This window comes from Saccopteryx leptura, chromosome 3, assembly GCF_036850995.1.
Source record: "Saccopteryx leptura isolate mSacLep1 chromosome 3, mSacLep1_pri_phased_curated, whole genome shotgun sequence".
Taxonomy (NCBI): domain Eukaryota; kingdom Metazoa; phylum Chordata; class Mammalia; order Chiroptera; family Emballonuridae; genus Saccopteryx; species Saccopteryx leptura.
The window spans coordinates 122,010,348-122,037,514 of NC_089505.1; the positions used below are offsets into that span (position 1 = coordinate 122,010,348).

The window sequence follows — 27,167 nt, forward strand, 5'->3', positions numbered from 1 at the left end:
GTCAGAGAAAGACAAATATCATATGTTTCACTTATATATGGAACCTAATGAACAAAATAAACTAACAAATAAAATAGAAACAGACTCATAGATACAGAGAACAGACTGACAGCTGTCAGAGAGGAGGGGTGTTGAGGGCTGGGTGAAAAAGGTGAGGGGATTAAATAAAAGAAAAAGAACCTCATAGACACAGACAACAGCATAGTGATTACCGGAGGGTGAGGGGGTGAGGGCAGTAGGAGAGGGTAAAAGAGGGATAGACGGTCATGGAAGGAGACTTGACTTTGAGTGGTGAACACACAATGCAATATACAGAGGATGTAGTATAGACTTGTACACTTGAAACCTATATAATTTTATCACTCCAATAAATCCAATAAATTACAAGAAAATAAAATCATTCCTCTCTATGCTTCTTATAATACTTTTAGTTGTTGCATTCAAATCTTTGAGCCATTTGAAACTTATTTGGGATAACAGCTCCCACCCTATTTTCTCCTATGTCTACCTTGCTCCCTAGTAGACTATGGTGCTCTGCAGCAGGCACAGGGCTGAGATGTGTTGTTTCCTGCCACTAAGCGCTCAGGGGCTACTGGCTGAGCCCTTGGGCAATAGGCAGACTGGATCGTGTTTCTCACCCTTAAACCTGGTGGGTCTCAGAGAACCTCAGGACCCTCTGTCTATGGAGAAGAAATAGTCCAGAAGACACCACAGTCTTGATGCGGAGTTTTATAGACCATTCAGACAACTATTTTTTTTAGGTTTACTCTTTTTTATTTTTCATTTTTCTTTTCTCTCAGATTGTTCTAGTAATACTCAGGTTTATTATAAATAAAAAACCAAGCTTTTTGCAAAGGTTCTAAGAAATAGAGAAAGTATTTTTTTAAAAAGAGGTAGAAATCCCCAATAACGACCACTGAGAATATCTGAGTCTTCTCTCGTTGAGACACCTTAGTTGTTCATTGATTGCTTTCTCATATGTGCCTTGACGTGGGGCTACAGCAGACTGAGTAACCCCTTTGCTCGAGCCAGTGACCTTGGGTCCAAGCTGGTGAGTTTTGCTCAAACCAGATGAGCCCGCGCTCAAGCTGGGAACCTCAGGGTCTCGAACCTGGGTCTTCCGCATCCCAGTCCTACGCTCTATCCACTGCACCACCACGTGGTCAGGCTGAGTCTTCTCTCATAATCCTTCCCCACATGCATTTTTTTTAATAATTTTATTTTTTTAATGGGGCGACATCAATGAATCAGGATACATATATTCAAAGATAACATGTCCAGGTTATCTTGTCATTCAATTATGTTGCATACCCATCACCCAAAGTCAAATTGTCCTCTGTCACCTTCTATCTAGTTTTCTTTGTACCCCTCCCCCTCCCCTTCCCCTTTCCCTCTCCCCCCTCCCCCCGTAACCACCACACTCTTATCAATGTCTCTTAGTCTCACTTTTATGTCCCACCTATGTATGGAATAATGCAGTTCCTGTTTTTTTTCTGATTTACTTAATTCACTTCGTATAATGTTATCAAGATCCCACCATTTTGCTGTAAATGATCCGATGTCATCATTTCTTATGGCTGAGTAGTATTCCATAGTGTATATGTGCCACATCTTCTTTATCCAGTCATCTATTGACGGGTTTTTTGGTTGTTTCCATGTCCTGGCCACTGTGAACAATGCTGCAATAAACATGGGCTGCACCCACATGCATTTTTATTTTACATGGTTGAAATACTACCTACACCAGCTGCAACCTATTTTTCTATCTCCAAGTAGCTTACAAGTATGTGCTCACACTATAATAAAGCATTGATACACATTGTTTTTAGGGCTGTAGACTATTCAGATAGGAGGATGTGCTGTTATTTATGTAAGCTGCCTTCTATTGTTGGGCAGATAGGTTGTTTCTACATTTTGTTATCATATACAATGATGCTCTGAGAAGCCCGTGTACAAAGCTCTGTATACATGATTAAATTATTGAGACAGATTTTAAGAAACCTGGTCCAAACTTCCAGACTGAGGCTTGTGTTTCTAGAGAAGGAGACACGGCAGCTGAGAATAAGTAAAAGACTTGCTTTCATTCCCATTGGTTCCTCAATGGTGCTTCAAGCTCCTCTGGTAGAAGAACCCAGCATGGGCTTTAAATATTGTTGTTGCTCAATAACTCCCCGCAGTGTTGTAATGTCATAGGGGAGCCAACGTTGAGTAGAGCGGAACAGAGCCAGAGAAGGGAAAGGAAAGACAGTGAGATCAAATGTTAGGGAAAGATACCACTTTGAATCACATCCATAGCTCTCCTGTATGCTGTAGTTTTCTATCTTAAAGCCTCCACTAGGCACATAAATGTTGGGAAAATGCTGATGTCTCAAAGCCATGAAAACGAGATGTGAGGACTCAAACATGTGCCGGGAACACTGGGTAGCGTTGGCCAAGGCAGATAGGGGCTGCGCTGGACAGCGGTCCACTGCTGTAGGGTTGGCTCATCTCACAGATGAACTCTAGGTGGCGCTGTGGCTGCAAAAGTTTTGGGCTGAAGAATTTTGGCAAAGCTGTCAGGACTGTGAGAGGTTGAAAGGAGAGGAGAGAAGGAAAAACAAAACAGGAATAGTTGACTGGAGAGAAGGAAAGCAATGGGGAGAGAATGAGAGAGAGAGAGAGAGAGAATAACAGAGAAAAAGGTGAAAGAGAGGTGCCCCAGTGTGTGCTTGGTCCAGAAGAGAGAAAATTAGTTGAGGGCTCATTCATTCATTCAACAAGCATTTGCCAAAATTCATCCTAAGCCTGTTATTGTGGTAGATAATGGAGATAAAATGGTGGGCTGAGCAGCTTCATTCCCAAGGTCATGTTACATATAAAAAATGAAAGTGACCAGCATTAAATAACCACACATGAGGAAATACTGGCACACTTGAGATGGGCCCTGAAGAAAGTAATGAGGACCTATGATGTCCGTCAGTTAGGAGGCAACCTGGTTTTGAAGGGAGGGGAGAATTGTCAGAGGTGATTGCTCAGTGGAAGCTACTGCAGGTGAGATTTGAAGGTAGCGAAGGGAGACAGAAGAAAGAGGGTCATTCTGGGCAGAAAGAATATGTGCACAAGGCTGTGGTGAGGAGAGATGGGGCATATTTGAGGAACTGAAAGAAGAACCAAGGCCAAACCAGAGAGAGGGAGACAGGGTCGAAGAAGAACCAGGGTCGGAGAGGAAGCTAGAAGACAGGTCCTGTCCAAACAGTACCTTATTCACACTGGAGATTTTGGTCTTCATCCTAAGAGCTGGGAAGGGGGCTGAAGGGTGTAATGCAAGGTAGGGGGCATGCATTTTAGGCATTACTGTAGTTCAAGTGTGGAAACGGTTTGAAGGGTTAAGTAGATACAGAAAAACCTATTGAGAGACCATTCAATAATGAATTGAGTTGCTTCAGCTAGGTAGTGACCATAAAAATAGAGAGGAATACACATGTTCAAATGTTGAGGGATAAAGTTGAAAACACATGGTCAGTGAGAAAAATGACCCTTACTGTTAGACTTCTGACGTTGGCACCTGGAGGGATATTGATGCCATCGTTGAGACTGTGAATCTTGGAAGATGACCCAGTATGGGGGGGGGGGATTTTTATTTTGACTTTGGACACATTTGTACGGATAGTCGTTCTCTCTCCTTGATGTTCCTGCCTCCACTCATGAAATCAGCACCCCCACCCTTTCAGAAGAGTCAGGATGAGACACTTCCTCTTTTTTTGCCTCCTTTCTCATAAAGAAGGATCAGGCGTGACTCTGCCACCTTCTCTTTCTTGGTGGACTCTGCCTATCTACAGGAATGGAAAGTTCTACACTGTTCCTTCATGTGGGAAGCACATGGGGAGGGGTCTGCCTGTTTCTAGAGGCCATCTGGAGGTTGGATTCTCTTTTGTCCCTACTTTATGGCTCAGTGGCTGTAAAGATATGATTCTGCAGAATTGTGTTTGCTCAGCTGGGTGGATCACCCCAAGGACTTGAGTTGGGGTATGTTTCAGGAAGGATTGTGGCTACATGTTCCAGCAGAATTTTTAATCCAGAGTCACCAGTACTCAAGCTGCTATTTTTATCTGCATCTATTTTATACACATGCCTTTCTTTCAGTTGGTTCAGAATGGAAGAAAGGGGGTTGACTTGTTGCTTTAGAGACATTTAATGTATCTGAAGCTTGGAGAAAGAGGTCTGGGCTGGAGAGATAAATATAAGTCATCAGCCAAGCGATCAGAATGGAGGAAAGAAAGGCCTCGAGTCTGAGTATTGAAGAACACCGGCATTTAAAGACTGAAAAGGAGGATGATCTTGCAAAGCAGACAACATGAGAAGATAGAAGGAGTCAGGGGAAGAGTGACATGGAAGCCTATGAAAAAGTGTGCTTCAAGAACGAGGGAGTGGCCAATAGGGGCATGCGTCTGTTACTTTTAGTGGCAGGGAGGCTGTTGGTGACTTTAGTGACAAGCCATGTTTGGGAGGGTGATAGGGGCTGTATAAGCTAGATTACCATGTGAAGTGGAACAGAGGTAGCTGGTGTAGACAACTCTTTTGATAAGTTTGTGGGCAGTATAGGCATAGACACCTGTCATTCTTTTTGGTTGCCCAGGAATTGCCTAGCTCCCTATGTTTGGGGAATTCCCTACCTAGGCATCTTGCCAAAAGGCAGAGCCTACCTCCCATTACATATGGGAAGGTACCAGACACTTATCTTCCCAGCTAGCCTTGAGCTGGGATGAGCACAGGATAGCGCCTGCCAATCACAAGTATCACCTGAAATGAGGAGTTAGTGAAGCACAAGAAAAAGGACACGGAGGGATGTTTTCTGAGAGCATGTTGGTTGTAAAAGGAAGAGTTCCTGGGCCGGCAGGGCCAGCAGGGCTGTGATGGTGCTGTGAGTGGGGCTCACCATGGCCCCAAAAGAAAGGCCCGTGGCTATGGTGATGTTATGAAAGCATACTCAAACTGATCTCTTTGTCTTCCTGGTAATTCTGTAAGCCAACCAAATAGCTACCTATCTACCTAGCTGGCTAACTAGTTATCATTTATTCATCCATCTATCTATGTAATCTATCTATCTATCTATCTATCTATCTATCTATCTATCTATCTATCTATCATCTATCTATCTATCTATCTATCGCTATCTCTATCTTTTTATCTATCTATCTACATATATGTAACTTTGAAAATTAACTTTGGGCACAGTCTAGGTACTCAGAATGAACTTGTGGTACCATTCAATGAGTTTTGAAAACGTACATGCCTCTGTAACCACTGGTCCAATCAAGCTATAGGACGCCATAATCACCCGAAAGGTCTCCTGCGCCCCTTGGTGCTCCACCCCCTCTGACCCAAGGAGCCCCTGATCTGTTCCTATGTCTATACCTGTTCCAGAACTCTATATGAATTCAATCAATATTTCTGTGTCTGGCTTCTTTCCTTCAGCTGAATCTTTTTCATACTTATCCATGTTGATGAATATTTAGCAGTAGTTCATTCTTCTTCCCCGCTGAGTAGTGTTCTACTTTACTTAATATACTGCAATGTGTTCATCCACTCACCTCTTGATGAATGTTCAAGTTGTGTCTGTGTTTGGCTATGATGAATAAGGCTACTATAAGTAAGGCCACTGTGAACATTTGTGTACAGGTCTTTTTGTGGACATATGTATCAATATCTGTTTAATCAATTCCTTTTTTTTTTTAAACCAGCAAAAGCTGGTTTCTCTCGCTAGCAAAGAAATCTGACTACAACAGAAGGGGAGAAAGGGAATTAGCTGGAAGGGGATGTTGTGTCAAGGAAAGGATTTTATTTTTAAGATGTAAACGATTTAAACACGCTTGAACATTGATGGTCATCATCCCGCTGAGAGAGAGCTATTGAAAAAAAAAGAAAAGTGAATTTCTGCAAAGGTGGGAGGGGAGAGGGTCTGAGGTCAAGGTGCAGGAATGGCTTGCGTGGGGGGGGGTGAGGCAGAGCCTCAAATGGAGCAACGGGGAATAGGGGCAGGATGGTAGGTGAGAATGTGAGTTTGGAAGCTGGAAGTTGAGGAAACTTTCATCTGAGAGCTTCACACAGGGCCAGAAAATGCTTTTCTTCAGATCCCAGTTATATTCTAAGGAGCATGTATTATTTATCTTTGAGTCCTCAGGGTCCCAACAGGGGCAGACACAACATGCCTCTGAGATCTGGCCAATGGGTCAATCCCTGATTTGGGGCCTGGGGGCCAGGATTCCAAATTGCCTGTAATTATGCACATCTTGTTAAAATATGTAACCCTAATTTCACCACAAACAGAACTTTTCAACATTCACACCACAAATATTTTTCGAGAGTGGGCTCGGAGCCAGTCAGTGGAGCCGGAGCAGTCAGTGTGCAGGGAAGGCGTGAGCTAGGCGGCGCTGGCGTCCCCGTGTGGGTGGAGTTGGCGAGTAGAGACATCAGGCACATGAAGAAATCTGCATGATAATGTTGGGTTGTCAATAGTGATATGAACAAAAGGAATATAGGGTAAGGGATCCAGAAAGTTCTGCGGCAGTCTTTTTATACAGGAGGACCAGGGGATACCTCTGAGAAGGTGACGTCTGAGGAGGGAGTTGAAGAGGGTGAGAGAAAGTCAGTAAAATCTAGGGGATGATCATTCTGGGTGGAAGAAACAAAAAATGCGAAGTCCTAACACTTAAGATAGTAGGTATGCTCAGGGATGATAAGGAGACCAACCTGGTTGTCACAGACTAAGCATGCAGAAGAGGGTAGGGGCTGACATCAGAAGGACACTGGGACAGGGGAAGGCTGCAGCCAGCAATGGGGACTTCATTCTAAGTCAGATGGGAAAGCACTGGGGGTTCTGAGCAGGCGACTGCCCTGATCTAATTTATATTTAAAACGATCACGTGATCTTATGAAGTGTAGACTGGGGTTTGTAGCAACAGGGAGGCTGGAGAGATGAGGGTGGTATGCCCAGGTAGTAGCAGCTGGGGTGGGGCGCAGAGAGAGTGGTCCATTCCTGTGGATATCTCGGTGGTGGAAGGAAAGGGATGGAAAGGCTATAGGAGATGAGGGGAGAATAATCAAGATTGACTCCATGGTGTCTGCTCTGAGGGATTAGGTTTTGAATATGGTCCCTGGAGATGCTTTCTGACTTCCAAGGGCAGAGATCCTGGTTGCAGCTGGATGTTGGGGTAGAAGGTGGGCTGGTATGTAGCTTTGGGACTCATCACAGATTACTGAAAGCCATGCAACTGGCCAAGGTAACCACGGGAGTGTGTGTGGATAGAGAAGAGACCCCGGACTAAGAGAGCCATTAAGAAAAGAAAAATCTGGGTGCTTATAAATGTGATAACATAAGTCAGACTGACGTGAGCTGTAAGTGGGCAGGTAGTGCAGTATCATGGAGAGGTTTCAGGGGGAGGAGGACTCTGCCTGGCAATCCCAGAAGCTTCACTGAAACAGGGGTGGTCTAGCTTCCTGGAGTCAAGCTGGGGGCGGGGAATGAGTAGATCCAGACAAGGCAGAGCTGTAGGCTTTAAAAGGCAGGGGTTGGCCCTGGCTGGTTGGTTCAGCAGTAGAGCATCAGCCCGGCGTGTGGAAGTCTTGGGTTTGATTTTCGGCCAGGGCACATAGAAGAGCCCATCTGCTTCTCCACCCCTCCCCCTCTCCTTTCTCTATCTCTCTCTTCCCTTCTCACAGCCAAGGCTCCATTGGAGCAAAGTTGGCCCTGGGCACTGAGGATGGCTCCATGGCCTTCGCCTCAGGTGCTAGAATGGCTCTGGTTGCAAAGAAGCAATGCTCCAGATGGGCAGAGCATCACCCCCTAGTGGACATGCTGGGTGGATCCTGGTCGGGTACATGCGGGAGTCTGTCTGCCTCCCTGGAAAAAAAAAAAAGGCAGGGGTTGGGGCAGCCTCTGGCTTAGAGTAGTCATAAAATCAACTTTTTGACTGTTATTCTTTTTGGTTGTCTTATGGGTCTTAAAGTCTTATGGATCTTAATTCTCATTTTTGCACCTACTTCCCCACTATCTTGAGGTCCCAGGGAAGGTCCCTCATCTTTCCAAACCTCAGTGTCTGTGTCTATAAAACAGGGCCAGTAGCACTGACTTCTCAGCACCATTGGTGGGAGTGTGTGAGAGAATTACACCCAACACCCTGCACAGAAATGCCAGGAAAATGAGAGTCCTAAGAAAGTGGGCAACAATGGATGGTCAATACTGGCCTTTTCCATGTGATGACTCAGTTCTCTCTGGACTTCAGAATCTGGACACTAGTGATCTACCCAGTTCAGGAATATCCACACAATAAAGTCTTGGACTTTCATTTTGGAAATGTTTGAACCAAACCCCAGAATGAAAATCTTGCACAGCTGACTACGTTCTTAACACACCATAAATTGATTGAATGGTTCTGAAGGTGCAGATCAGTGACATCTGAAACGGGTTCCGCATACCCTTTACAAACGACTGGCGAGGATTACCAGGGCAGCAAGGGCAGAATCCTTATGGCAGTCCAGTTTGAATTTTTTCACCTTGTCCTGCCTGATGCGGCTTGTGTGGCTGGTTCCGCTGGCCTGGTTTCCAAATGTAACTTGATTGATCTGGTTGGATTCAGTGGGGTACTAAGACGACACAAGTTTAATTTTATTCCCAACCACTCCTGCCAAATGAATATATGGCCCCTCACCATGCCTGGATGACCTCTTGTGTAGATCTAATGGCTTTCCCTGTCACTATCAGGAATTAAAAGAGTCTCAGTTTTTTTTTGGTTTACATTAAAACCTTTCATCTGATCAAAATCAATAAAAAATTTCTCATCAAATTCAAACTGTTGGTTTTCCCTCCCACCTCTTCCCCTCACTAGAGGCTGCTAATGACCCCTGCACGGCAGGGGGGGGGGTAGGTGAGATGGATGGAAAGAGGACACCAGTGCTCCCCGTGTGGCAGCTGTCCAAGTGCTGGCACTTTCTCTTCTCTGGTTGAGAACTTACGTGGTTTTTGGTGTTTGTTTTTGAGCCACTAAGCTTCTCCCTGACATGGCAAAACCCTCTGCGGCCGCCATCTTCCAACTTCCCCACAGCGCCTGCTCTGATAGTCCGTCCCCAGTTGTGTCTCCTGCCTGAGGGTCCTCTGGCCTCAGTCCTCCCTACAAGTTGGGGAGTATATGGGGTATTGAGCCAGCTATGCTATCCCTCAGCAAGTCTTGCAGGGATGGTCTAGTTTCCTTCTTCTGAATTTTAGGCTACATTTTCTTTAGCTTTGGGGCCTCAGCTGTGACTTGAAGACACTAGGAAAAGTTCCAAGTAACAATATTGTGTTACACTTTAGTTCCTCTGTCTCAAAAGTTCAACTTTTACCTGAAGTATAGAAAAGTGATTAAATGTGCAAATTCTGGAGTTTGGCATTGGCTGGTGACCATGGGCAACTCATCTAATGTCTCGGAATCTCAGTTTCCTCAATGAAAAGCAAGGACAATAATCTTTAGTCTCAAGGATGTTGTAAAAATATAAAGATATATCTGGGGGCACACAGCAAGCCCTCAGTAAATGGAAGCAATTATCTGTGCATTACTGAGGGGTCCTCACTTGCTCCAACCCAGACTGGTGTCCTGCTCTTGCTAATCCAGGAGTGGCTCTCTCCTGCCATTTGCCAGGCCTACGGTGATTTTTTTCTTTTTAATAACACTTAGCATATCTTGAGCATCATTACCTCATTTACAACTCACAGCGATCCTGAAAAATAGATATTATTGTCATTGCCATTTATAGATAACTGAGTCTCTTTCACAGTGTCAAATAACCTGTAAACTGCAGAACTGAGATTCGACCCCATCTATCTGATTCCAAAGCTTGCACCTGTTCTACCACTCATTTTACTCCCCTAACCTCTATTTTGTCCTGTCTCTTTGTTCCCTCTGACAAGAGCTCCCCTGCATTCTGTGGATGTAACAGAGCAACTCTTTGAGTGAAGTCACTTCCTGTTCGGAGTGGACCCTGGAAATGGATCCCCTAGTGCTCTGCAGAATGACACTTCCTGTGTTGCGTAATAACCAATCCCCATGGCAGCTGCTAAGAAGTAATATGGACTTCATCCACTTTCTGTCCACTATTATTTAGGTTATATAAAGTTGCATTTTTATGAAAAACATCCATCCAGTTAGTCTTGATTCAGCATCTACCTGGTGTCCAACATCATGTTAGTCATGAAGGGGAGGGTGTTTTCTCAACTTAAACCTAGAATCTATATATATATATATATATATATATATATATTGAATGATAAGATAATTAGAAAAATTGCCAGCAATGCCAAGATATATATGGTAGACATCCCTGAAAGGGGGCAGGGAATTAGTACTCCAGGAGCCCCAAAGTGAGAGCAGTCTGGTGGCTGAGTGGGTCAGGAGGGTAAGGCCTGGGAGAGGAAGTCACAGAAGGCTGCCTGGAAAATCTGGGGCTGATGCTGAGCCTTGAAGACCGGGTAGAATTCAGAGAGGTGGAGGTGAAGGAGACATGTTTGGTATGTTTGCGGCAAGGAACGAGGAGGTGCCCAGAGAGGCAGAAGCCCAGCATGGGTGCAGGAATGTGTTCTTCCAAAGGAGCCTCTCTTTTAAAACCATGAGCCTCTTTGCTCCCTGCTTGGGGGATTTTTATGACCCCATCCATCTGTTTGCAGTCAGCCTCAGGTTTGCTTTGAAATTCAAAAGCTGAAAGGGAAATGCTATATTGGAGCCAGAGCAGCAGGCTGGGCAGCTGTCTCAGAGAAAGAGGGAGCGGAGAAGGAGGGAGCGGCCTCACGGAGCATAAACCACAGCAGGCAAGCACCTCTCTCATTGGCCAGCGTCCCTGTGAAGCATGGGACCCAGAGTGCTTGAAGGGGTGATGGTGGGTGATTAGTTCCCTGGAGGAATTTCTAACAAGGGTCTGAGCTGGTAACCTGTGTGTCCACTAGCAGGCGGCCTGCGAGGGTGCCGAGGTCCAGCATGGAGACTCGGGGTCCTTCAGCCAGGGCTTCATGCCCTGATCCGGATCCATCCTGCCTGTGTTTGTTGCTCTTTCCTGCTCTGGCAGCCGCGCCCCAGCCCGCTGTGAGAGTTGGCTCAGCCCTCCGTGCCTCCTGAATTCCCTGGCCCAGCTACCATCCCCTGCATTCCTTAGGAGCCTCAGTATCCCAGAGAGACAAGATTTTTTCCATCTTTGTGAATTAAAGACTTTAGTGACAGTCATCGATCAAATCTAAAATCCACAATCTTGGATTTCCAAGTCCTGCTGCGGTCACTTACTTCCCTTCAGTCCTTTGTTCCCTAAGACCACCTCTTAGTTAATGTCCTTTGCCTGGTCCCAGATGCCTCCTCTAACATGTGTCTCTGAGTGCCCTTGCCTGACATGTACAAAGCCTCTGGAAGTACGTACCCACCTCTTCGGGTAAGTCCTCCTGGTGGCTCCCTCTTACCCATCTGGTCCACATCCCCCATTCCCATGGCTGCTTCTCCTGCCTCCCATTCCAAACACTCCCTTAGCCTGTTCTCATGCCACAACCAGGTCCTCTGGGTGTGCCTTTGGATCTTTGTTTAAAGACGAGCTCTGCTTGAATGTGTTTGGAGCACTTCTGTTATGGAGCGGGAGCTTCTCATTATGTGCTGGAGACAACAAGTGACCCCTTTCAAAGACAGCCAAGCTGCTGGGCTCAAGGCAGCAGCAAGTTGGTGAGCTGTGAATTTGATGCAAACTAACTTTTTAGAGGGGGTGGTTTTAAAGCTTGGAAGCTGACTTAAGAGGTTGGAGGGTAGAGAGAGACCTTGATATTCCAGCCTGTCAAAATTCTTTAAAGATCGATCACTTGTTCTAATTCCCACATTTTTTTTTTCCCAAATGGGAAACTGAAATCACAGAAAGGAGATGTCATGGGCTGAGTGTTATCCATGTAGTCAGTAGAAAAGCAAGACTGGAACCCAGTTTGGGGCTTGAATTAGCCCTAATCTTCCACTTCCACTGTTTGGGGTACCTGATGAAGGTTCGGGGATTGTGAAAATTCAAGGCACATGCTCCTTTACTCTTTCAAAAATGACAATAACGGGCATTGATGTTGGCTTCACAGATATGAAGCACATTTGATCAGTTGTCTCAGTTAGTCATCATTACAACCCATAGAAGGAAGTTATCTCTATCCCCATTGCCCAGATGAGGCAGACAAGACTGAGGTTAAGTGACATGCCCAAGGAAAGAGAACCAAACAGAGTCTTGGGCCTAGGCCTGTTGGTCTTCACAATATATCACATGACCTCCCTATCCCCCGGAAGATGCTGCACTCTTTTGGAAAATCATGCAGAAAAGGCTAGGATAGAAAACAGGATAAAAGAATTTTCACTCAAGACCATCGGAATTGGTACAACATCTTCATTTTTTATAACTGAAAAAAAACACATGGAGTAGGGGCTCTCCACCCTTTCAAGTCCATAGTCCCATTTTATCACTAATATTGTATAATGCCCCGTTCTGTGCTAAAATGGAATTTATGAAGACTATAATATATCTACTTAAATACTTTAAAAATTATTTAATGTCCTAACTATAAGGAAAAGGAAATAAAAGGGCAATAGTTGGTGATAAAACAATATCCATTTTTTGTATGACAGTGCTCTATGACAATGATAGCAGGGATGATGCTGTAGTGAAAAAGGCACCAAGCTGTCAAATCACCCCGAATATAACAGCGAGAACACAGAGGGGGTACAGGTTCGCTGTCTTGATGCCTTACGGATACAGGCAGCATTGCCTGTAAAGTGGCTTTCAGAAGGAGCGGACAGCTCTTGGTAAAGTTTGATGCAAAACAAAAGTTCATCCTTCCTGTAAGATGCAGTGTACTACTGAAACTTTGCAAAACAAAACAAAACATAAAAACCTTTGTGTTTACATAAAATGGTTTTAGGCTAAATAATTACAAATGCTTTCCCCCCTAATAAATGTCCGGCAAGACATACAAAAACTGTGCGGAATGAGAGCTAATTCTTTGTGTGGGGCTCTTTACACCCTTAAAGATGATTGTGCCCCCCTCCTAACAAATGTATGGAAATTAACCGCCACTCTTGATTTCCAAAACACCCTGTGGGGCGTGGTCCTGCCCCTGTTGAAAATCGTGGATTTGGAGGTTTTCTCTGAGAAATTACGCATATAAAAGGGAAGACTCAGACCTATGTTGTACCCAGAACAAAATTTAATACTAATCTTGGGCAATGCTCAGTCTTTAGACATGAAGTTAATAAACTAAATGTTAGTCACACGTTCTCTGTTTTAAAGACTGCTCGCCCGGGGGATGCAAAGGTGAGTCAAGGCCTGGTCTCTGCCCATGCAGGCTCCACCTGTTTCTTAGTTTATTTTTTTAAGGGTGATAAGACACATCACACCGTCATATTTCCAGTTACTATGTATGGATGCAAAAGTTGGACAGTGAAGAAGGCTGGTAGGAAAAAAAAAACACATTGATTTATTTGAAATACAGAGTTAGAAGAAAGCTCTATGCTTACCCTGGGCCCCCAGAAAGATGAATGAGTGGCTCCTAGAGCAAATTAAGCCTGAAGCATGGCTGGAAGTGTCTGAATTCGAGCACAGAACAAGAAGGCAGGGTTCTCCGGAAAAGACAATAATGCCAGGAAAAACAGAGGGGAGCAAGGAAAGAGGCCAAGTACGAGACGAATGGACTCCGCAAAAGAGGCCGTAGGCACGCGTTTCCAGGAGCTGAGCGGGGCTGTTGAGGACAGGACACTGTGAACCTCGCTCATCCACAGGCTTGCCAGGAATCGGAACCAAGAGAGCAGCGTGTCACACAAACAGATGTAAGGAAACCATCATCTAAGGCTGCACGTGTATGCGGCGTAGCCTGGGCTTCAGAGGAGACGTCAAGTGTCAGGCTGGGGGACCAGGGCGACTTCCATGAGGAGGTAGAATTAAACTAGGCCTCGAAGAAGAGAAAGACAATTTTCAGCTAAACATAAGGAGAATGAGCAATTAGCTCTGGAGGGGATAGTGGGGCTGATAGCTGGAGTCAGTAAATGAGGGGTCTATTTGGGGAGCCCTGAATAGTTCTTTGTGGCTGGAGCATGAGTTTGGGGGACTGAAGGGGACAGGAGGCTGGAAAGATCCCCCCCGGGAGAACTACAGAGGACCTGGGAAGCTGGACTAAGGGGAAGAAATAGAAGAAGGAGCCAGAGGTGCGTCCTGTGTCAACACTGACCCCTTGAGGAAGGTCCAGACCCTCGCGAGAACCATCACACACTGTATTGCTGCTGCTTGGGGCCTGCCTCCCCTACGTAGCAGCAGGCTTGGACATAAAGGGAAAACTCAGTTTCCAGTTGGGAGCTCAATGCAGGGCACAGGAAATTTTTGTTGAATGAATGAATTTTTTGGGGGGAGGGGAACAAATCTACATATGCCCAGTTCTGAGCGCAGGGCTTGGTCTCCTGCCTTCTGAGGCTTGGGGAGGGGAAGGTTTTGAAAGCTGAGGTGAACTGAGCCCTCCGGTCCAACGCCCTGTATCCAGGTGAGCCTCAGTGAGCAGAGGCCGGAGAAGGCACCTGTGAGTCAGGAAGTCAGGGCTCTGCCTCCGCCTCACACCTGCCAAGATGCCTTGGGACAGTTTCCCTTTGGTGGTCCCCTACCTGTTCCATGAGGGGCGGAGCCCAAAGGCCAGCCAGGTCCTCTCCTCTTCAACTTCCACATCACTCCTCCCTCCTTCAAGTCATCTGTTTGGAGCCTGAGGTCACAGCCTGAGCAGCAGTACCCCCTGGTGGCAGCTGCCAGATGACACCCTCCAAGTCCAAATTCCTGCCTAGGTGGAGGATGGGGGAGGAGGTTCTGGTGCCTGTGTGCCCTGGGGTCGGCTCAGATGGGCACCTCAGAGATGATGATAAAGGAGAACATTGCAGTCGCTTGTGGTCAGGGCACTCCCAGGGGTGCTGCTCATGCCTGCCCCCCGCCCCAACCATCCCTGCGGGGAAAGTCCTGGGACCGTGTGACTTCATGTGTTGTGTCGCTGGAACCAGGCACGACATGGGGGGAAGTTGTACTCCCTCATTATCTTCGTTGTCAACATTGCCACTGCGAAGGACTCAGAGCAAAGCGCAGACGCCTCCTCTTTATTCCAGGACCTCATGGTACAGTACTTTGTGGAGGTTGGGCTAACCTCTCCCATTTTGCTGATGGAAACACTGAGACGCGCTGGGAGGAAGAGGCTGGGCTCTCACATCAGGCTTTTCCACTTCATCATGCCTGCAGAGCAAAATCCCAGTGCCTCGGCAGGCAGGTTGCAGTCCTCACACCCGACTCTCGCCCACGGTCAGAGCCCAGACCCTGCTGCAACCTCCCCTGCATCCCATCCTCCAGGTCAAAATCAGTTTAGCTTTCCTCAGTTAGGTCCCCAGGGACACCCTGTGCCCTGTGAGCGTGGGCACATCTTCCCTACCCCCACCTCTTTGCACAAACTCCAAAGTGAGCAAACAAGCTCCCACCCCGAGCCAGCTTTGCCCCTCCTCGGCATCTCCTCCTTTCCTGCCCTAGTCCAGGGTGTACCCACACCTAACGCACCTCCACAAGGCAGCCAGTGGGATTTGCACAGTGACAGATCCATCAGATACCACAATGCCCGCAGGGTCTGACTTCTATGCTGAGGACATCGCTCTCAGCATCGTGCACGGTGACCTTCATGTAATCCTAGGGTGACTGAGGAACGGAGAACATGAATGATGTGCTCAGGGACACCCAGTTGGTTCCAACCACTCAGGGGTTCCCACTGCCTTCCTAATAAAGTACCAACTTGCGCATGTGCACAGCAGAGGGGTCCAGGCCTGCCCCTGCCCACCATGCCAGCCGCCTTGCCCTGGCTGTGAGGGCTGCGCTCCGCCATGCTCAGACACTTGCAGCCTCCAGCCACCGGGCTGTCTCACACCTCTTCGCCTGGGCAATAACCACCAACACATGTGCTGGGCCTTGGTTTCCATGGAGTTTTACATTCACTATCTCATTAAAACCTCATTGCAAGCTGTCAGACATATTTTTATTATCCCTCTTAAGGAGATGAGGAAAATAAGGCTGAGGCCCCAGGCCCGGTGGCCACCAGCCTATGACCTGGCTGAGCCTGGAGAACCGTTGTGTGTGTGATGGGGTGGGGGGGAGGGCAGGGGGGCTGGCAAACTGAACTTGGGGAACCAGACAGGCCTTGGAAGCAACTCATGTTTTTAAGATTTCCTGGGAGGAGGACACTGTCTGCTCCCCCACCTGTCCCTGAAAGCCCATCTATCTTGGCCCTGATCCCCGGCCACGCCTGCTTGGTGAAGCCATGCTGGGTCCTTCTTACTCTCCACAGACTCTGCTGTGTTCCGGCTCCCTGTGGGCCTGACCCTCCACCTTGACCGTCCGTCTGTGTTTTTCTTTCTCTCCACTGAGGCCTCTTCCAACTATTCTCTTTCGTTCTTCTCTTCACCTCTCTCTAGAACTGTCTGTCTGTCTGTCTCTCCGTCTGTCTTTGTTTCTTTCTCTCTGGTGATCACTCAGTAGGAATCCTTGCCTGGATTCCTACTCCATCCTTCTGTGTGTTTTTCTATTCTATTCCATCAATCTCCTCCTGCGCCCTTCTCCCCAACCCGTGTTACCTTCCTGCGCAGCCCCGCCCTCCCTCCCGGAGTCTCAGGGAAGAGGAAGTGGTGAGAGCCAGGAAGGGAGCTTCTGGGAAGCCTGGGAGTCTCCAGTCCTTGCCTGGGGACTTGTGTCTTCAGGTTGGAAATTTTTATCTTTCCTCTTTAGTGACTGATCAGGGAGGAAGAAATGGAAAGTACAAAAAAAGAAAACATAGGAATTGTTTTTGCAAGCCCAGAACTGACATAAAACAGGGAGTTACGAATATTTTCTGAAAATAATTTCTTTTTATGGTGCTGTAACCATGTCCAGCTTAGTCTGGGTGGCTTGCTGGCTGCCACGAGCAGCAGCTGGAGGCCCCCACCCTTGCCCCACCCCGCCTGCCCCAGCATGGGTCCTGCCACTCAGCCAGGCCAGGACGTTTCCTCTGCTGTCACAGCCCTGGAATGTCATGGCAAGGTGGGAGGACTTCCTGCAGACCCAGTGAGCTCTGGAGCTCCTGTATCCCTTAGCTCACAGAAACCCAAGGCTGGAGGTATTTGCTTGTTATCTCTGTCCATCTACAGCTCAGATGTCCAGGACATTCCTGCTCCAGTACCTCATTAAGATCATCTTAGACACCCAGCTCTGTGGCTGGAGTCCAAGCCCTTCCAGAGCTCGTGATCCCCCGGGCCTTAACACTCTTGTGATCTTCCTGTCCTGTCATTGAACTTGACCCCTCTGCTTCACCCCCTGTGCACTTGGCCATGAAAATCAGCCCCTCTCATGGGCATCCCTTGTTCCAAATTATCTCGAGCAACGGAGACTTACCGGCAACCGGGAGAGCAGGTGGGGTGAGGTCTGTCAGGGCGCCGGGAACATGACTACTGACTGCAGGTTTTCTCCTCGTGGGGCAGGTAGTGTCCACACCTCCTTCAGTTTCTCGCCGTCTCCTACCTCCTCACTTCTCTTTTTTCCTTCTCTTGATTCTTTGTCTCTTACTCTTCTTTTCAGAAGCAAAATGACAAAATTCCTGTCCCTAGTCAGAGAGTTATCTGCCCTCTACCTCCTCTGAGGAAGGAGAAGGTGGTTTTTCTTCCTGCTTCAAGCCCCCAGTGGAGGTAATCCTTCCACACAGAGGTGTTGCTCTTTTTCAAAGGAATTGTAATGAATACAATTTTTCTCATCTCCTTTCATGCAAATGGGGAGACTGAGGTCTAGAGAAGAACAGAGGTCCCGGAGGTGAGAGAGACGAAGACAGAGGGAGACAGAGAGGGCAGGCCAGCCAGCCTCTGCCCTGGGGAGGGTATCCCTCCCCATCGAGAGTTCCTCCGTTACACAACTCCCAGAATGGAGAGCTCACTACTTCCTCAGCAGCATGTGCTGGTTCTGAGAAGCTCTTCCCAACCTCCCTGAAGCTTCCTGCATGGGCCTAGCTTGGAGCTTTGTAGCTATATTGAGAAGTGTCCCATCAGGGGCAGCCCCACAGAGATTTGGGGCTAAGATGGGGTCCCCCTGAGTCTAATGATCTAGTGATGTCAGATGGGGCATCTGGTTTGTCCCCAGAAGAGCACTTCAGAGGGAGCCAGCTCAGAGTTCAGGGTCAGAGGGGTGGGCCGAGATCCCAGGTGAGGCGGTGCAGACACTCGAGGGTACTAGGTGCAGAGGTATGGACACTTGAGTCTCCCTCTTGCTACCCAGTGCCATATGCAGAGTAGTGTGTCAGGGGCTCTGAGGATCCCTGGTCCCCTCAAACAACCATTCCATCCTGTCTGAGACGCCATTCCTGGGCCATCGCTTCTCCAGAGGGCACTTTTAAAAAAATACAATTATAGTCTTTTCTTTTCAATTTAATTTTAATTTAAGTTTTATTTTATTTTATTTTATTTTGAGAGAGAGAGAGAGAGAAACAAGAAGGAGAGAGAGGGTGGACCCAGCCAGTGTCTCCTTACTCAAGCCAGCGACCTTGGGCTTTTCATGCCAGCGACCTTTGGGCTCAAGCTGGCAAGCTTTGAGATTGTGTGGATGATCCCCTGCTCAAGCCAGCGACCCCGTGCTGACGAGCCTGTGCTCATATCCAGCGTGCTTGTGGCTTCCAACCGTGACATTAGTATTCCGGGTCGATGCTTTATCCACTGAGCCACCACAGGTCAAGTTCCAAGGGGCACTTGAGCCGAGGACTTTTTACCCCAAAGAAGGACCAAGTCTCACTCTTCCAAAGAAGGACCAAGTCTCACTCTCCCATTGAGCTTGCAGGTGGGTGGATGATATCTTTTTTTTTTTTTTTTTTTTTTTTTTTTTTACAGAGACAGAGAGAGTCAGACAGACAGGAACAGAGAGAGATGAGAAGCATCAATCATCAGTTTTTTGTTGTGACACCTTAATTGTTCATTGATTGCTTTCTCATATGTGCCTTGACCGCGGGCCTTCAGCAGACCGAGTAACCCCTTGCTCAAGCCAGTGACCTTGGGTCCATGCTGGTGAGCTTTTGCTCAAACCAGATGAGCCCGCGCTCAAACTGGCGACCTCGGGGTCTCGAACCTGGATCTTTCCTCATCCCAGTCCGACACTCTATCCACTGCACCACCGCTTGGTCAGGCACAGGTGGGTGGATGACAGAAGCCTCCTTTCCTGAGAGTAGCCGGTGTGTGAGGGGCAGAGAACTCAGTGGTCACAGGCTACAGCAGGAGTTTTCATACTTAAAGAACATTATGGCTGGGCTCCCTGCAACTCCCTCTATCAGGAGTTGGTGAGGCAAAGGTCTGGGATGTCTTCAGGACCTTAGGGAGGCTTGCTGCTTTGGGTCTTGGGAGGGTCCTGATCTCACCTACTTAGTCCATGACATGGGGATGTGGCTGCCTCCCGACCCACCTCAGAGGCCAGATGCCACACAGGGCAGCACAGCACAGCACAGCTGTGGTGAAATCATGAGAATTGGTTTGGAGCTTGACTACTTAGATCCCAATCCTGGCTACAGCATTTACAAGGTATGAGTGTGATATGGTCATATTACTTGACCTCTCTGTGTCTTACTTTATCTGTAGAACAGAGATAGCAAGAGTAGGTGTGAGAGTGAGATGATTTAAGACTTATAAATGCTTAGAACACTGGTACATAATAAATAAATGCTCAATAAATTTTAGCTTCAGTTGCATTATTACCTTTATCTGTGCGGTGGGCCCTCCACAAATGCGCAGTCCACTCTATTCTTAGCAGAAACCAGCAGGGACTCACTAACCAAGGCCAAAGACTTACCTCTGGTGAAGGCTGTGGGGTCTCCGAACACGGAGACATCTCCCACTCTAAACTCCTCGGTGGCCTTTCCCCTCTCCACAAGCCCCAGGGAGGGCAACCGTCACGGGGCTCCTCAGAGATGCTGGGGCCCTCTCATGAATATTTCAAAAGCAATAGAGGTATGTGGTCATTTTTGCAGTTTATAGAGCTCACTTTGGCCACAGAGGGGAGACTGGACCAGAGGGGACATCGCTGCAGGTGGCAGTGATTCAGAGGAAGGTGAGGACATCTGAGCTGGGCTGGAGCAATGGAGAAGGGAGACAGGAGGAAGGATGAATAAAGAATCAGGCCCTGGCCAGTTGGCTCAGCAGTAGAGCATCGGCCTGGCGTGCGGGGGACCCGGGTTCGATTCCCGGCCAGGGCACATAGGAGAAGCGCCCATTTGCTTCTCCACCCCCCCCTCCTTCCTCTATGTCTCTCTCTTCCCCTCCTGCAGCCAAGGCTCCATTGGAGCAAAGATGGCCCGGGCGCTGGGGATGGCTCCTTGGCCTCTGCCCTAGGCGCTAGAGTGGCTCTGGTCGCAACAGAGCGATACCCTGGAGGGGCAGAGCATCGCCCCCTGGTGGGCAGAGCGTCGCCCCTGGTGGGTGTGCCGGGTGGATCCCGGTCTGGCGCATGCGGGAGTCTGTCTGACTGTCTCTCCCCGTTTCCAGCTTCAGAAAAATACAAAAAAATTATAAAAAAAAAAAAATTAAAAAAGAATCAGCTGGTTTTGGAGAATAAAGGCTTGAGAGAAAGGAAGGCCCTGAGGGGGAACCCAGAATGAGGTATGCGTCTCAGGGGCTTCACTCCTACCTAGGGCTGTGGGCAGCTCATTCTGGCTGGAGAGGGCTACCTGGACCCCAGTTGGTACGAGGCCTCTGGAGCCACTGGACCCCTGCCCAAACCACCCTCCCAGAACCTGCCCGAGTTTTTGCACAGAAAATGGGCCCATCCCAGTTCCTCCACGCCACTGCCTCAGGTCTTGGCCCTCCCAACAAAGGCAATTTCCCCAAATATTCTCTGGCAGGAGGAGGAAGCCATCAGCACACAGAGACGCCGTACTGTTGAACTCATGATGTCTTTTATTAATATATTATGCTACAAAAATATTTTTGGCAAAATAACATTAATAGCATCTTTCTTTGTCTTCTATTATATTCTTAAAGAACTCTTCATGATAATTCACAGAGGTGAGGGGAAGAGGTGATTGAAAAAACAGCATCATGAATACTTTCAAATATATTATACATTAAGATATGAAGCATGTGTCATACAGTGAGAGTCAGGTGGGAAACTTCTGCAATCTCTTTGAGGCCCCAAAATGGGACAGGGGCCCTGGCTTCATCTGTTCTGGGCTAGAACCTTCCTTGGCCAACAGTTAGGCTCTGCTATCCCAGCTAGGGGGTCCAAGATGTCTGAAAGTCCCACAAGGAAACTTCTTAGACTCAGGCCTCATTCAAAGCCCACTTTCTCCCTAGTGGGCTGTGCGGTGGAAGGGGGCTTTGAAGCGTGCTACTCTGTCACCTCTCCTGCCCGCCACAGTCTCTCAATGCCAGGGTGGCCTGTGAGTTCTTGGAGGAAAGCTGAGCACTGGTTCCGGGGAAGGGTGGCCCTCATCTTCATGGAGCCCCACGATTGCACATGGCATTTGTCCAACCCTGCAGAACATCCCAGGAAGGAAACAAGGTCTCCATTTGATGGATGAGGAAATGGAGGCTTAGAGAGGGGCAGGAGCTTGCCCAAGGTCACCCAGCAAAGTGAAGGACTCTCAGAGTATCTCTGGAAAGGAAAAGCCACAGTCAGAGAAAAGGTGGGGGAGGCTGAGGGGGTGCTGATGCTCCCGGGACGGGGCCAGGTAAGGCTCAATCGGCTCTCATGACCCCTCAAGGTGGGGGAGGTTGAGGGGGTGCTGATGCTCCCAGGGTGGGGCCAGGTAAGGCTCAATCGGCTCTCATGACCCCTCATTCCCTCCCCCGGGTTGAGGGCAGGGAGGCAATGAGCTGGGTGCCAGTCCAGCCCGCTCCCACAGCCCAGAAGTGCCCCTGCCCCAGGGCCACTGGCAAGCCTGCCCATTCAACGTCAGGCCGCTGGGCTGTTGAAGAATTATGGTGTGAGGCTGGACTGGTTCCTGAACCATATTGGTTTAGACAGCCAACCGGGGGATTTCTTTTTTTTTTTTTTGGCTGCTTAAGATGAATTTTTGGAAAAATAACAATGTTCAAAGAACCTGAGCATTACAGAGCCAGGAAGAACTCTCGATGTCATCTACCCCAGTCCCTTGCCAGGACTTCAACTCTCTGCCATATCTCCAGCCAGAGCCTATGTCCCTGCTCATACACCTCTCCTGACAGGAAACTCACCACCTGTAGGGGCACCTGTCTGTCCTCAGACAACTTTGGCTTTGTAGAATCTATTCCACGAACGAAGCTAATGTCTGCCTCTCCTCTTTCTTTCCCTCAATCTTTTCTCTCTTCTTCCCACTCTACACAGCTATTGAGTGCCACCTTCGTGTCAGCTGAAAATACAAAGATGAGTTTATATGACTCTTGCCAGCGAGGAGCTCACAGTCCCATAGGAGATTGTTATGATAGATGTTATGATAGATGCTAAGAAAACACAAAGGAATCATGGGGGCTTCCTGAAGGAAATGCCATCTGAGTTGATCTTCAAAACATGAGCAGTTAGGGTTAAGAGAAGGGAGTTTCCAGGCTTAGGAAACAGCATGTGTGATACATCTTCTCTATTCTAAAAGTGGCAAATATGGTTCTGTCTGGTCAGGCACAGAGTGGGAAAGATGAGAGGTATGGCTGGAAGGTCGGCAGGGCCCAACCATGGAGAGTTTAGAGTGCTAGGCTGAGGACTTCGGTCTTATCCCCTAGCCAGGGAAACACTGCCGCCAGCTCCTCTTCTGTTTCTGCCACTTAGGATATCACCAAAGCTGCAGTTCCCAGGTGGGACTTCTCCTGTCCTTCGTGGTGTTTTTCAAAAGCTTTCCTTTCAGTGGAAGACCTTTTCTTGGGATTTGTGTGGCAATGGCACCAGACTAGAGATGGGGCAGGTGGGACAAGGGTCCTGAGCCTCTAGGTTTTCCCAAGTCTGGTTGAGGCCAGAAAGCAGACGACAGAGAATTCAAGCATGAGCAAAATTCACCAATGGCCTTTCAGAGCAAATGCAAACTTGCTGGTCAGTCCAAGTTTCCACGCTTCCTAGACTCCAGATCTCTGAATCTCAGAGATGGAAGGGACCCTCAATGGCCCTCTGCAGCTCCTTCCGGCTTGACTCACACAACTTCACGGTTCTCCCTTCACCTGGTGTGTCCGAACAGCCTAGACAGAGGAAGACTAGAAGATGTGACTATGCTGACCAGCCCTAGAAAGCTCCTTGGCCATTCAGGCAGGTCTCCTGAGAGACAGAGGATCTAGGGCCACCACTAACCTGCTGCCGAACCTTAGGCAGGTCACTTAACCTAGTGGGTCTCAGTCCATCCGTCTTCTCTGCCTGCCTCAAGGTCCAATGCGAAAGTCCGAAGGAGTGTACATGGTGCTCTCAGAACAGCAGGGGCATCTGATGAAGCTAAGCGCATGAACATGCCGGAAAAAAAAAACCCATCAGCAATGTTGGATAGATCATTTCCAAGTGTGTGAGTGGCTGCATATGGAATGGAGGCTCTCTGGCCCAGGATGACAGATTCACGTGCTCCAGCCATTCAGATTTCTGTCGCCGTGCCTCAGGTCCTCTGGGATGGAAGCAGCTGCAGATGTCTGACCCGTCCCGCTGGCACGTGTTCACCTAATCAGTTAGCCCGTGTATCTTTCTCTACATGCTTGAGTGCTTATTGGAGGGAGACTTTGGAATCCCCCAGTATGACCAGAGGCGGGCTCTGGTGAAGACTAGGGCTGAATCTGCTCGGTCAGGGAACTGGACAGGATAACCTCTAAGTTCCTTCTGGGAACCTAGGACCACACACCCTTTGTCCATCTCGAGGCTGAGTTCCTCTAGGTCGGGAAAGGTGGCTAGATTCAGGCCCGACACGGAGACTGGCACTGCGTGTATTTGATAATCACACGCTGCGTTAATTTACCTCTTTGGCCCCGTGCCTGGCACAGATCTGGGCACGCAGTCAGGTGCCTGGACTGTTTACCCAAATGCTTCATCTTTAATTAACCTCAAGTCCCATCTCAATACATCGCATGCCACACTCTGCCCTGAACAGAGGGAAATCTGGCCTGTATGTTTCTAATTCCTTTACACTTATCTCATCCAAACAGTGCACTGCACGATGTGTTTGATGTCCCCCAGGCTTTCTGAGCCTGCCTTCTAAGTCAGCTAAGCCCCTTCCCGCTCAGAAATAGGAAGTCACATTTCTGCCAAGGATAAAGCCTGGCTGAGGTCAAGTTCAGTTTACAGCATGGTGCCCTTGGGGCTGGCTGGACCCTCCGAAGTAGAGCTCAGGGGCTGAAGCCAGGTCTCAAGCTCAAACACATTCATCTGGGGCTGAGCTGAAAAGAACCTAGCAGCCTGCCAATATGCCAGTGGGACCTCTGACCATCCAATGAGCTGTCCTGAACTCTACTACCTCAGAAGGGAGTGGGCTGCCTGGCTGAGTACCGTGGTGCTGGGGTTGACCAGTCTCTACCAGACCTGCCAGGGAAACTCAGGGGCAGTGTTGCCGGAGAGCTCCGGTCTGGGGTCAGCAGACATTCAGCTGTGCGGCTTTGGGGAAATACCCTCGGCCTCCTCTCCGGGCTTTATTATTACTCTTACAGTTATTATTATCTGTCATATGGAGGCTTCTTTCCGTTGTTGGGTTCCAAGATCCTATAACTGACAAGCCATCAGCCCAATGAGAGTTCAAGGCTGGAAGGAAGCCGAACTGAGTCCTCTGTCATCTCGACCACCAACTTGGGGGCAGAGGAACTACGGTAGGTCAGTCTTTCTGAATCATAATGGTCCGGCTGCCCCCATCTGGCTGCCTGCCTGCTGCCTCCAGCTCCTCACAGCCCGCCCCCACTCCCCAGCCTCTGATTTGGCAGAAAAGCCTCTCATTAGCTTCAAGATAAGACAAGTTGGGGCATGGGTCATGGGGCACACACAAAGAGCCCTTTGGCAAGAGTGACCAACATGAGGAGCTGTGGCCACACAGCTCTGGCAGGGGTCAGAAGCTCGTGCTGGCCCCTTGGGGTGAGACCTGCCTCCCTTGGAACTTCCCTGTGCAGACAGAACGTGGCAGGATAGGACCTAAGATAAATATAGCTTTTGAGACACATTGATCTGGAGCCGTGTCCTGGCTGGGTGACCTTGAGCAAGTCCTCTTTCCTCTTAAGGTGGTTCAGTTTCCTCATGTGTGAAATGGGGATAATTACACCTCATAGAACTGGTGTGAGGATTAGTGATTAAAGTGGGTGTGCAAAATGCCGGCCACATGGTAGGTTTTGGACAAATGGTGGCTCTCATTCCAATTATTATTACCATGTAACTCTTAGAGCCCCTGTTCCTAAAATCGTCCTTCTGTGCCCACACCTGTCCTTCAGCCCAGCTCATTCTATTTGGCCATGACTTTAGTAACATCTCCTGAAACCCAAGCTGGATTAACGCTATCAGAACAGGTCTGGACTCATATCCTGGGTCTCCCATTTACTGTGTGACCTTGGGCAACCACCTTCCTCTCTTCGCATCTCAGTTTAACCATCAGTCACATGAGGCTGGGAAACCACTTCCCTCAGCACCAACATCCCTCTTCCACCCCAGTGCTTCGGTCAAAACACTTACCAAGAGCTCTGGAGGCCCATTCATAGACACCCAGGGTTTACAAAATAGCAGCATTCTCTTTCCGAAAGTATCTTCCCAGCCCTAGGATGCATCCAGGGAAGGGAAAGACCGTCAGCGTTCACATCTCTGGCTCCCAAATCCAGCTTCACAAAAGCTAAGCCTGTCTGCCTGCCCCTCCCTCTGAGGTCCCCATGGTGGGAGAAGCCAAACCCAGGCACTGGAGGCTGCCACTGATCCAGGGACAAGCCGGTTCAAAGCCATGGTCTGCATGAGGTCACAGATGTCCTGACAACCTGGGTTTCACCTCCTGGGTTGGCGGTGGGGTTAATTAAGGGGTTATCAACATAGGCCACATAAAAATAGTTTTATCAGTGGAATAAATACATTTTTTCTTTTTTAATATGGACACATATTTTACAAAAGAACCCCATAGCACTATGGGAAATTAAGATCCTTCTACAAAAAAGAAGATGTAACTTGGGTACAATAAAGCTCTAGTGTTCTAACGGATCCCGTCTGGACTGCCCATGAGGTGTCGGGCACCTCTGGAGGTGGCGGCAGGGGCAGTGGGGTGTGGTCACAGACCCTCCTCTGGTTCCTCTGGCTTCTCCACACGGGGCAGGCGAGGTCAGGAGGGCCGGAGGGTGTGCAGCAGGAAGGGCGCTGCAATGCTGGCAGCAACGGCGGCGTGGAGGAGGCCCCGGGCCGGCTGTGGGCAGGCAGGTGCTGCGCTGCTGGCGGACCCCAGCTCCTCCCGCTGCTGGAGCTGGTCGGAGAGCTGGAAGGGGGGCCCGGCGGTGCCGGAGCTGTGCGTGGGCTGCAGGGGCAGCGGGGGTGGCGAGGCCGTGGTGCTGGAAGGAGAGAACACGCGGACCTCTGAGAGACTGTGGCTTAGGATTCAGGTCTGACTTTGTTAGATTTACTGTTTTTTTTTTCTTCTTATAAAATGGAAAAGAAAAGAAAGGGCTCAAGACAGGGAAAGTGAGCAGCCCAGAGTCACACAGCAGGCCGGCTGAGCGGCACACGCCCTGCTATGCCAGGCTCCCGGGGGCCAGGCGAGGCACTGGGGGCACCGGGCTCAAGTGGGGCCACTCAAAGAACTGGGTCCCAGGAAGAAAGAATTAAAGTGTGATGGAGGGAGCCTTTTGGGGTCACAGTGGTGCCATCAGCCTCCACACCTATGTGCACAAATGCCCAAGCCCTCCTACTGCCCTCTGCTCCCCTCTCTGAGATAAACAGGAAACAAAACACACAAATAGCCCTTCTCCCATTTCATTATCCCAGCTATCATTTACTGAGAGGATCTCTGGTCCTCTAAACAAACCTTCACCCCATTCCCCAGATGAGAAAACTGAGACTTAGAGAGGCTACGTGGTGACCAGGTCACAAATAAAGTAGAGGCAACCCCGCTACGGGGCAGGAAGCCTGGGGTCAGCACAGCCACAGGGAGTTTCTCCAAAGGTACAGCCCTTCATGAACTTATAAAAAGAGAATCCAGTCTTGGAGGTAATGAATGG

At 48.7% G+C, this 27,167-nt stretch overlaps 1 protein-coding gene across 3 annotated transcripts in view; it reads right to left on the reverse strand.

Moving 5' to 3' along the window:
• Positions 1-22,474: 22,474 nt before the first annotated feature.
• TRABD2B (TraB domain containing 2B) overlaps positions 22,475-27,167 on the reverse strand; it is a 218,060-nt gene continuing 213,367 nt past the window's right edge. The window contains exons 7-8 of one of the 3 annotated variants that reach the window (XM_066376223.1): positions 26,236-26,501; positions 22,475-25,731 (exon numbers count right to left, since the gene is read on the reverse strand). In XM_066376223.1, the coding sequence (XP_066232320.1) occupies positions 26,279-26,501 (223 nt within the window). In that variant the 3' untranslated portion in view covers positions 22,475-25,731; positions 26,236-26,278. Of the gene's footprint in view, positions 26,502-27,167 lie in introns of all 3 variants that reach the window. The other 2 variants (XM_066376222.1, XR_010750255.1) reach the window with 2 other exon arrangements.